This window comes from Quercus robur, chromosome 6 (genome assembly GCF_932294415.1).
Source record: "Quercus robur chromosome 6, dhQueRobu3.1, whole genome shotgun sequence".
In the NCBI taxonomy this organism is placed as follows: Eukaryota; Viridiplantae; Streptophyta; class Magnoliopsida; order Fagales; family Fagaceae; genus Quercus; species Quercus robur.
In genome coordinates, this window is record NC_065539.1 from 15,322,453 (window position 1) to 15,334,149 (window position 11,697).

Consider the following 11,697-nt stretch of genomic DNA (forward strand, 5'->3'; position numbering starts at 1 on the left):
CATACTCGTCTATCCGTCATTTTCATTTTAATGATTCTTCCATTACTCTTGTGCAAGTCACCCAACAAATCTTTGTGGCTGAGGAGTGGGCGAAGAACTCTTGGGAAGAGTTGAACACTGAGGTTCAATCCCGCCTTGCCGCGGAGAAGGCTGCGGGTGCTCTTAGGCTGGAAAAAGAGCGCTTGGGCAAGGAGATTAAAGAGGCATTCAAGGCCCGAGATAGTGCCGAGGCGAGCCTCAAGATTACAACGAAGCAGGCCGAGGACATGCGCCAGCAACTTCATCTATCAGAAATAAACCTTGCGACCGACCGAGAAGCAAATGGTCTTGGACCTTAAGGCACAGCTGCTACAAGCAAAAGAGGCAGCTCGTTTGGCCAGGGAGGTGGCTGAGGCTGCGGTGGCAGCCTCTTATGAGCGCGGGGTGGCGGATACTGAAACCAGGCTGACCGAAGAGATGGCTGCGGTCTGCAGAGACTACATCACCGTGTCCTGGGGGGTAGTCTTGGACCGAGCGGCAGTTCCTATGGACTCCGACCTTAGGAAGATCGAGAATATCTTCTTCCCTGAGGATATTCGCGAGATTCCGAGTTTAGTTCCTCCTGAGGAGCCTCCTTTCGCCCTGACCACTGCTCCCGATTCCATCATTCCTGAAGGAAAAGGGGGGAACGAGCAGGTACAACCACCAACTAAGGACAAATCGCCTGAGGACGCCCTCACTGTAAAGGATGTTGTCGCACAAGCCAAGGAGGCCAGACCCAAGCCCACGGCAGGAGGTGATCACCTCGAGGCAGAGGTCCCTGCAAAGAGCTCAGCCCAAGATAAAGCTTAGGACATTAGTGTAGGACTTTTCTTGTAGTTGTTTTGTTTTGTCTTTCATTCCCTTAACTTTTGTCAATGTTTGTAAGAAGATACATCTCGAAGCTAATGAATGATATAATTTCCTCTTTGAATCTTGTTTTACTGCTTCCATTTTTGCCTTCATTACGAATGAATTTCGAATATGTTACTAGATTTTCGAGGATAAACCATTACTCGTAATTTAAGTAATACGACTAAGTATGAATGAAAGAATGGTGATTAATTTCCCCCAAACCTGTGGTCTGAAGAGCCACGCAGGACTTGAGTTATGTTTAACACTTAGATAAAAACTGCGTAGTTGTTAATTTCCCCCTGGCCTGTGGTTCGAGGAGCCATGCGGTACTTGGGTTTTGTTTAACACTCGAATAAAAATTGCGTTGTGGTTAATTTCCCCCTAGCCTGTGGTCCGAGGAGCTACGTGGGACTTGGGTTCTATTTAACACTTAGATAAAAACTATGTAGTGGTTAATTTCCCCCTAGCCTGTGGTCTGAGGAGCCACGCGGGACTTGGGTTCTATTTAACACTTAGATAAAAATTGCGTAGTGGTTAATTTTCCCCTAACCTATGGTCCGAGGGGCCACACGGGACTTGGATTCTGTTTAACACTTAGATAAAAATTGTGTAGTGGTTAATTTCCCCCTAGCTTGTGGTTCGAGGAGCCACGCGAGACTTGGGTTCTGTTTAACACACGGATAAAAACTGCGTAGTGGTTAATTTCCCCTTAACCTGTGATCCAAGGAGCTACGCGGGACTTGGGTTCTGTTTAACACTTAGATAAAAATTGAGTAGTGGTTAATTTCCCCCTAACCTGTGGTCCGAGGACCCACGCGAGACTTGGGTTCTGTTTAACACTTAGATAAAAATGCACAGTGGGTAGTACCAAGAGTACGAGCTTTCATTAATAATAGTACATTTTCAAGTTATTTACATTCCAAGGACGTGGCACTACATGTTCATCCAAATCTTCTAAAAAGTAGGCCCCTATGCCGGCCATCGAGGTGATACGATATGGCCCTTCCCAATTTGGTCTGAGCTTTCCCCAAACGGGATTTTTTGCAGTGCCCAAAACTTTTCTTAATACCAGATCCCCAGGTGCTAGTGGCCTTAGTTTCACCTTGGCATCATAACCTTGCTTAAATTTGTGTTGGTAGTAGGCGAGTTAGACCATTGCTCTTTCCCTTCTTTCCTCGATGAGGTCTAAGCTTTTTTCCAACAGCCTGTTGTTAGCATTAGGACAGAATGTGTTGGTCTTCAGTATTGGGAAGTTTGTTTCTAGAGGAATGACAACCTCAGCTCCATCGGTCATTGAAAGGGGGGTCTCCCCTGTGGATCTGCGCAGCGTGGTGCAGTACATCCACAGGACATGGGGCAATTCTTCTACCCATCTTCCTTTTGCATCATCTAACCTCTTCTTCAACCCATTTATTATAACTTTGTTGACGGCTTCAGCTTGCCCATTCCCCTGTGGGTAAGCCGGAGTGGAGTATCTATTCGCAATTCCCAACTCGCTGTAATACCTTCTGAAAGCTTTACTATCGAACTAGAGACCATTGTCAGAGATTAGGGTGTGAGGGACTCCGAACCTGGTGACGATGTTCTTCCAAATAAATTTATTGGCATTTACGTCTCTAATGTTTGCTAGTGGCTCGGCTTCGACCCATTTTGTGAAATAATTAGTGCCGACAAGGAGGAACCTTTTGTTCCCCATTGCTTTAGGAAATGGTCCTAGGATATCCAAGCCCCACTGCGCGAACGGCCACAAGCTGAACAGCGGATTGAAGGTCCCGCCCGACTGATGTATATTTGGGGCGAACCTCTGGCATTGGTCGCACTTCTTCACGTATTCGTGTGCCTCTTTCCGCATGCTCAGCCACCAGTAACCTTGGGTTATGGCCCTATGGGACAAGGATCTACCCCCTGTATGGCTTCCACAAATTCCTTTGTGCAATTCCTTTAAGATATGCTCCGTGGCATCTGGGTGTACGCATAGCAAGTACGGTCCTGAAAATGAGCACTTATACAGTTTCAAGTCCTCGGACAGCCAGAATCGAGAAGCCTTTCTTCTAATCTTGTTGGCCTCGATCCTCTCTTCAGGTAAGGCGTCCTCCTTTAAAAACAGCATTAAAGGATCCATCTAGCTAGGCCCGGCCCTGAAGCTGTGAACATGCATCAACTCGGCCTTCACCACCGAGGGCCTATGTAGATCTTCCATGAGTATAACTCAAGGTAGGCATTGCGCCAAGGAGTTGGCTAGCATGGCAAGAGAATCAGCATGGGTGTTTCCGCTCTTGGACACATGCTTTAGGCTAAAAGGGTTAAAACGCGTCCGCAAGCGCTTAGCTTGAACCAAATACTCTTGCATTCTTTCATCTCTTGCCTCCAATTCCCCATTTTCTTGTCCTACAACAAGCCTTGAGTTCGAGAACATGTTTATGGATTTCCCGCCTAGTTTCTTAACCATAGACATTCCTTCCAACAGGGCCTCATATTCTGCCTCATTATTCGTGGCCGAAAAACCCAGCTTTAGCGATTTCTCGATGGTACTCCCCTCGGGGGAAATCAGGACGAGCCCCACCCCAGAGCCCCTTTGATTTGCCGTGTCGTCAACGTATGCTTTCCAACAAGTGGGCCCTTACTGAGAGACTGTGTCGACCAGTTTTTCATCTGTACTTGGTACCCTTCCCCCTTCTTCTGGTGAGGGTTCCGTAAACTCAACTACCAGATCCGCGAGGACTTGGCCATTCACAGCGGTGCGAGGCATGTACCTAATGTCAAAGGCACCAAGAATGGTCCCCCACTTAGCTATTCTCCCTGTGTAATCAGCACTTCGGAGTATTGACCTGAGCGGGAGTTGGGTTAATACAACAACGGTGTGCGCCTGGAAATAGTGGGGGAGCTTTCGCGTGGCTTGTACGATCGCCAGGATGGCCTTTTCCAGGGGGAGGTAACAAATCTCTGCCTCATGCAATGACTTGCTCACATAGTAGACAGGCTGTTGTATGCCATTGTCCACCTGGATCAGCACCAGGCTCACTGCGTGAGGGGCCACAGCAATGTAGGCGAATAAAACCTCGTCGGCTTCAGGACTGGACATGATTGGCGGTCGAGCCAGATACTCTTTGAGCTATTGGAAGGCTATGATGCATTCTTCAGTCCACTCGAACTCTTTCCACTTGTTTAATAAGAGAAAGAAAGGCCTACACCTATCCGTCAAACAAAAGATAAAACGGTTCAAGGCGGCAATCATGCCGGTGAGCTTTTGGACCTCCTTGGGGTTCCAAGGAGGCTGCATGTTGTGGATAACTCTAATCTAGTCGGGGCTGACTTCAATACCTCTATGGGTCACCTATAACCTAAGAATTTTCCTGATCCAACTTCGAACGAACACTTAAAAGCATTCAGGCACAGTCTGTACTTTCTCAGGACTTCAAAGATATCACCGAGGTCCCTCAAGTGATCGGACACCAACTTACTTTTCACCACCATGTCGTCTATATAGACTTCGATGCTCTTACCCATCTGTAGTTCAAACATCCTGGTCATCATCTTCTGATAGGTGGACCCGACGTTCTTCAAGCCAAAAGGCATCACCTTATAGTGGTAGTTTCCAACGGGGGTGACAAAAGCCGTTTTTTCTTAGTCGTCAGCGGCCAGGGGTATTTGATGGTATCCTTGAAAGGCATTTAAGAAGCTCATTCGAGGGTGTCCAACGGTCGAATCCACTAATCGATCTATCCGTGGTATAGGAAAAGGATCTTTCGGGCAAGCCTTATTCAGGTCCGTGAAGTCGATGCAGACTCGCCATTTTCCACTCTTCTTCTTCACCACAACTGTATTGGCCAGTCACTCGGGGTAGAAAAATTCTTTGATAGCCCCTACTTTCTTTAATTTCATCACCTTATCTCTTACCACATCCGTATGCTCTTTCGACGGTCGCCGAAGAGATTGTTTCTTAGAAATAACGGCCAGACTAACATTAAGATGATGGCAAATGAAATTCGGATCGACCCCTGGAGCCTCGTAGGCGTTCCATGCAAACATGTCCACATTCTCTCTGAGAAAATCAATCAAATTTTCCTTCTCTTGGGGCGGCAGTTCCAAACCGACTTGAAAAAATCTTTCCGGATCAGAGCCCACAAGAACTTTTTCCAAATCCTCACAACTTGCCTCCTCGGCAGGTCCCCCACCACCCGGGGTCGGGGCTGTTAATTGCTATAAGCCATTCTCGGCAGAAGTAGAGGGCTCGATACTAGGTCGTCGCAAGATGGCGGACACCATGCATTACCGGGTCATGGCTTGGTCCCCTATCACTTTTTTGACCTGACCCTCCGACGGGTACTTCACCTTTTGGTGTAAGGTTGAGGATACAGCTTCTAGGGCATGAAGCCATGGTCTAGCTACTATGGCAGTGTAGGGCGAATATGCGTCCACCACTATGAAGTCCACTTCCACTATGTCTGAGCCTGTTTGTATAGGCAGCCTAATCTGGCCTTTCGGAGTAACAGTTTTCCCTTCAAAACTTACCAAAGGGGAGTCGTATGCTGTCAGGTCTTCTGGTCTCAGCTTCAGCCCCTTGTACAAGTCGGGGTACATTACCTCCACGTCACTGCCTTGATCAACTAGCACCCTCTTCACGTCATATCCCCCAATCCTGAGTGCGACGACTAGAGCATCGTTGTGGGGCTGGATGGTTCCAACTTTATCCTCATCCAAGAATTCAAGTATGGGCGAGGCCATCCCTTTAGCCCTCTTAGACTCACAGTCGTTAGCTTCAACGGGGAGTCGAGCCACCGACATCACTCTGAAAGGATGGGAGCCGGTTCTTCCTGGAGTGGCAAGAATGACATTTATCATGCCAATAGGCGGTCTCAAGGTGCTTTGCCTTGCCTCGATGCCTATCTGCTTTTGTCTTCCAACGAGATAATGCAAGAGATGTCTCAGCTTTCCCTCTCGGACCAGCCAGTCCAAATGGTTTTTTCAGGTTTCTGCAGTCATCAGTGGTGTGCCTTAGTTCCTGGTGGTATTCGCAATATAGGCTCTAGTTACATTTCGCGGGGTCGCCTGCCATCCTACTTGGCCATTGAAAGAACGGTTTGTTCTTGACTTTTTCTAAGATCTTATGTAATGGTTCTCGAAACACAACGTGGACTGCCTATGCCCTGGTGGATCCAGACTGTTCCGAGTAATCCCTTCTCGGCTGGTTATTGTTGCCAAATCGGTCCAACCTGAAGTCCCTCCTCTCTTGAGGGACAACCTTCGCTTTGCCCTTTCCCGTTTGTTGGTCCTCTTCAACCCTCTTGTACTTGTTGATTCGGTCCATGAGCTGGCGCATGCTGGTGACCGGTTTCCCAGTCAAGGACTTCCTTAAACCGTGCTCTGTCGGCAAGCCTCTCTTGAAGGTGCTGATGGCGACGTCATCGTAATTTCCCTCTATCTCGTTATACATCTCCTAATACCTATCCGAGTAGGCCTTCAGGGTCTCTCCTTCTCACATGGATAAGGACAGGAAGGAATCTAAGGGCCGAGGAACCCTGCTGCTCGTTATGAAGCGAGAACCGAAAGCTTGGGTTAGCTGCTTAAAAGAATTTATGGAGTTTGGCTTGAAGCTATTAAACCATCTCATTGCCATGGGTCCCAAACTGGACGGGAACACCTTGCACATCAATGCCTTGTCTCTGGAATGGACAGCCATCCTCTGATTAAATTGGCTCACGTGCTCTACAGGGTCCGTCCGACCGTTATATATAGCGAAAGTGGGTTGGTGGAACCGCCGAGGAAGTTCAGCCTCCTCTATCTTGCGCGTGAAGGGTGACTGAGAGATGCAGTTTAGGGCCTTACTCATGGCGTCGTTTGCTAGGCCCTTGTAAGACGGAATTTTGTGGCCACGTTTGTGAGGTTGCTCTTCCTCATAGGAGAAGGTTTCACTTGGTAGGGTTCTCGACCTTCGCCTATACTCATTGTCCTCTTTATCACTGGTGTTTGGACTAGGGAAAGGACGCCTTCGCTGCGCTTGGCGCAACTTCCTCTTTAGGTTGTCGATTTCTTGCTGTAAAGCCCTAGTATCGTCCCGCTTTTGGGATGCATGACCTTTCCCTTTCGAGCGACTTCTGCTCGTGTGGGAGGTATTCACGCTACCCTCTCGTCGCTTGTTTTGATCTCTTTCCTGTTAGAGGTTCAGAAAGTTATCTTGCTGTTGGGAGTCTGTGGGTCCCGTTTGGCGCAGACCTGATCCTTCCATTTCTAACGGTCTCACTTGCTGAGGCATAAGTTCTTCCCATAGACTGCGCCAATTGTAGGGTCACAATTTAGAGCCCAAATCCAACAGGTATGGGGTTCTGGTCCAAAGAGCCCTGAGATAATGAATTTATAGAAAGTGGGCTATAGAACTAGGCCTAAACAAAGTGTATTCTAGCTAAAGTTGGGCCATAAAACGATTGAAAGTAAGAAAATCTCCTTCACGTCCATAGATTCTTAGTCCAAAGAGACACGTGGAATGAACACGGATCCTTGTTCAAAGACTATGGTTCTTGTACTGTTCTTCTGTTCTAGTTTCCTTTTTTCTCCATCCCCCTCTTCATGGGAACTTCCTTTTCTTATATAGTCTTCTCGAAGTCATCAGGGCCTTACACTTGTTGATCATCTGGATCCTCACTTGAGTGCCTGTCCCATCGGACATCCCCCCCCCCAAAATCTTTCTGTGAGTTGTGGTAGTCAAGGCATCACTGTTCATAGATCCTCTCCACATTAATGCGGCCAGAAAAGTAGCTGCAATGCATTTAATGTGGCAGCTGCAACCTCTCCTTGGACACCCTACGCTTCCTTCCTTCCTATGAGCCTGTGGGACTCATCCTTGTTACTAATGCCCGTTAGGGTGGGTCCTTCTAGCAGGCAGAGTGCATGTTTGAGACATATTTGTTACGTCCGAGGAGACATTTCTCCTCGAACCGCCTTCTAAACATCTTCAGGCCCACAAGAGCTAGGCCGGGAGCCCTTTTGGCACCCACGTCTTCTCCTCGGACGTGGTCAATCTTCTCATACGGGGCCCAAGGCCCATTGTGTGATCTTGGGCCTTTGCCGCTACAATGATATTCTGTTAAAAATTTTAGATTTTCTAATAATTTGGGAATTGCCGAAGTAATATTTAATATAAAAGAGGTTCCTAAATAGTCAAATATAATGATAAACTTGTTAAGAAAGTAAAACTAGGAAACAATGCGGAAGAGAGAGGGAGACTTATGCATTTTGATATATTCAAAATATGGCCCCCTCATTACTTTCCTTGCAAGTTTTTGTTTTGTTGAATAAAAGTTTCAAAGTTCAATTTTTTTTTTCTAGACTATAGTTTCCTCTTATTAACAATTAATTAAGTAATATTAAGGGTTCGTTTGGTTAACCCACGTTTTTGTTTGCATTTGCTTTGTTCTGCATTTTTGGCTTTTTTATTTTTTATTTGTTATAGTCTAGCGCCTATTGCACTGTTTTTGGGACATGAATAGTGCAATTAGATCAATGAACAGTAAATTCATTAATGAACAGTAACCAAAATATATTTTTTTATTGTTTTCAATTTTCAGCAAAATAAGTAGTATCCAAACGCGCACTAAATTTATTCAAGAAATAGAAAAAAAAAATGTCAATGGTTGTTTAATTGCATTCATTAATAAAAAAAAAATCTAATGGTGATGTATTAAAAAGTAACAAAAACAAATAAACATACACAAATTTAAGTAAATGTTGTTTCCATACTTTCTTAACTAGGCCAAATACAAACAAATAAAAAGGTTTCCTTAACCAAGCAACCTCACCATAAAGGAAAAAGGGTCAAGAAAACTATGATATGAGTTAGCTGTCCCTCACCTTTCTCAATTCTTTCAAAGCTAGAAAAGAACAATCATGTCAGAAATATAGAAAAGATTCTGGTCTCGATATCTGGGAGCCGTGGTTTGAGTTTTGTGACCCTTACCAGTCACCACTACTAGTACTACCTACCAAGCTTGCATATTTGTTTCTTGTCTTCCCATTTAAAAAAGAAACTACTCTTTCCCTTTTCTTTACTCACTTTTAAGGTTTTTTTATTTTTATTTTATTTTTATTTTTTATTTTTTATAGTTTAAACTAGTAAATGGTGATGAATTTAATTATTTAATTTCATAATATTAACATTTAAAAAAAAAAAAAAAGTTTGATGATGGGTACCTTACCTAAATGAGTTCGATTTGAAGTTCATAAAATTCACTTTATTACTCAACGACCCCATTCTCTTCTTTTTACCTCATCCCATATCGTTATTAAATTATTAATTATGACACTAGGAAATCTTTTTTTTTTTTTTTTTGACATTGATGACACTGGGAAATCAGGTAGCTAAAACAAAGTGCGGACAGTTGATTAGAAGTTGTATATGCTTGTTTTATAATTTTTCATTCTACCTACTCACTATTTTTCAGCCTATAGCCTCTTAAATTTTGTTTTGGCATTGTATAAAAAAAAATTAAAAAAAAAAAAAAAAACTTTAAAATCGAACCACGTAATCTTCACCATCAAAGTGCTGAGCAGTATCATGAAAAGTAAAAACAGTGGAATATGAAATGGAACATTGGATAGTATAAAAATACAAATGACTGCACTCTACTCCCATGAACTCAATTCAATGGGCCAGACGTTAGAAAACCAAACCACTTCAATGGGAATCTTCTTAAATTTGCGAAGCAAGTTCACTCAATAAAGGACAGCCACATTGCTAAAAAAAAAAATTACAGGTCTTGAACCTCATAGTTTTGTCTCGAAACTTCTATCTTGGGCATATATATATATATAGATAGTGTTAGAGAGTGAAAATTCATACCACCATCATCAAAATAATTAGTGTCGAATAGAAGCTATATATAATTAGCACTGTGATTTTCCTCATATATGTTAATTTGGGGTAATTTCTAGCTATAGCTAAGAGCAAGATAAACTCTATTTTGTTAGCATTAGTTAGAGATTGTGAAAGTTAGGGGCATGAACAAAAAATTAAGGAGAAACAGGAGCTGGTGGAAAGGGGTTTAAAAGTGAAGGATGTGGCCGACATATTTCAGCAAGGGAGCATATGGGCCCGTGAGAGGGTCGAAGGTCCAAGTTTGGCATGGACCTTGTGGGTCACTCTTGCCACTTCCTCTCAGATTTGCTGTCGGTATGGCTTTCTCTACGTTCACTCTTCCCCCTAGTCTTATTTTTTGTTTCTTTTCCTTTATTTTGATTACTAATTTTATTATAATATATCCAGATATGGAATATACAAACCAAAATCTTTCAAGTACAGCACCAAGTTTTTCCGAATTTCCTGGTTAATGAAGAACATGAGTGAATTGGAGGTTGTGTTTGCTATACATTTAATTTTGACAACGCAGTCTAATTTTTTTTTTGGAAGAATTGGCCAAGTTACTTGCTTACCAACAGAAAAAAGAATAGGCTTTTGTGTATAAAGATGAAAGAATTTTTATGGTCTTATTACTTACCAACAAATTAAAGACCTATTAATGTGAACAAAGTCCTCTAATTTTTAATTAGTTAAAATGATCTCTTTAGCTAGTCTTCTCCTTACAGCTTTGTTATCTCTTAATTTACTATTGTGGTTCACAAGTCACAAGGCATTCTTACTTTTTCCATTTGACCAATTTTCAAGATATATAGTAGGATGTGATGTGTTCCTAAGACAGCCAAATAGCCAATAGGAGAAATATGTCCTGATTTTAATCCTTGATTCCTTTCCAAAATAATTATTGTCCGTATGTAGAGCATTGATTAAAAAAAAAAAAAAAAAAAAAAAAACCTCTAAAACGATAGTTTTCTTATCCTTAATTTTCTAGAATTTTATGCATAATTCACTGCTTTGAAATTGTATTATGAGAGTTTCAATAAGTTCAACTAATAAAAAAATGATAAAAAATTTTGTTTTCAAATAAGAGATCTTAATTCAAATTCTATTTACCAATTAATATCTTAGTTTGATTGATGACAATGAGTGATTATTATTGGGATTTAAAAGATTTAATATATGATATGTTTGAATACTACTTATTTTGCTGAAAACTGAAAATACTGTAATAAAATAATTTTTAAATATGTGAATAGTACCGTGAGACCTATTTTTAATGAAAGCTTTGTTAGAAAAAGAGATTTATGGGTCCCGTAAACAGTGCACAAGACCCACTGGAACTCAGTTAACACTTAAAAAAAAAAAAAAAAAAAAAACGTGAAACACAAAAACGTAGGGACTTGTACGTGTATCCAAACGGATACATAATGTATCTTTTTAAAAACAGAAATAATGTTGTTTTTAGAAATAGTTTTTTTGATACATATATTATTTAACAAGTAATGCATGCATGTATGTTATTTGATGAACATAATAAATATATGAAGTTTGGTTTACATCTAATCTTATGCTTTAGACATAACACATGCCTAAAATGGCCACGTGTCATTCCCTTGCCCCCCTCTCTAGATAAAACTTTGAACTTCCATTTTGCCTTGACATATACACACAAACAAGCCCCCCCCCCCCCCCCCCCCCCCCCCACGCGATTTTATTTCCGATTGGGCGACGCTTTCCAAAATGGGGTAACCTTTGGACGGTGGAGAAAGCGCGTATATAATTTTTGTCTAAAAATAAAATATTAAAATACTTTAAAAGTAAAACATTTGTTGAAAAAAAATGTAAGTCTTTGTCGAGCACCGTATTGGTCAAACGTGGTTTTTTTTTTTAATTTTTTGGGTCATTCCGACCTGGCATTCTCTAGCTACTACTTTTTTTTTGAGAAAGACTTATTAGACTACACACACAGTATGGGA

General features: G+C 42.4%; 1 protein-coding gene across 1 annotated transcript; it reads right to left on the reverse strand.

Moving 5' to 3' along the window:
* Positions 1–5,142: 5,142 nt before the first annotated feature.
* On the reverse strand, positions 5,143–5,658 carry LOC126689892 (uncharacterized). Its single transcript, XM_050385056.1, has one exon. It carries the CDS (start codon positions 5,656–5,658, stop codon positions 5,143–5,145), a length of 516 nt encoding a protein of 171 aa, XP_050241013.1.
* Positions 5,659–11,697: the final 6,039 nt, after the last annotated feature.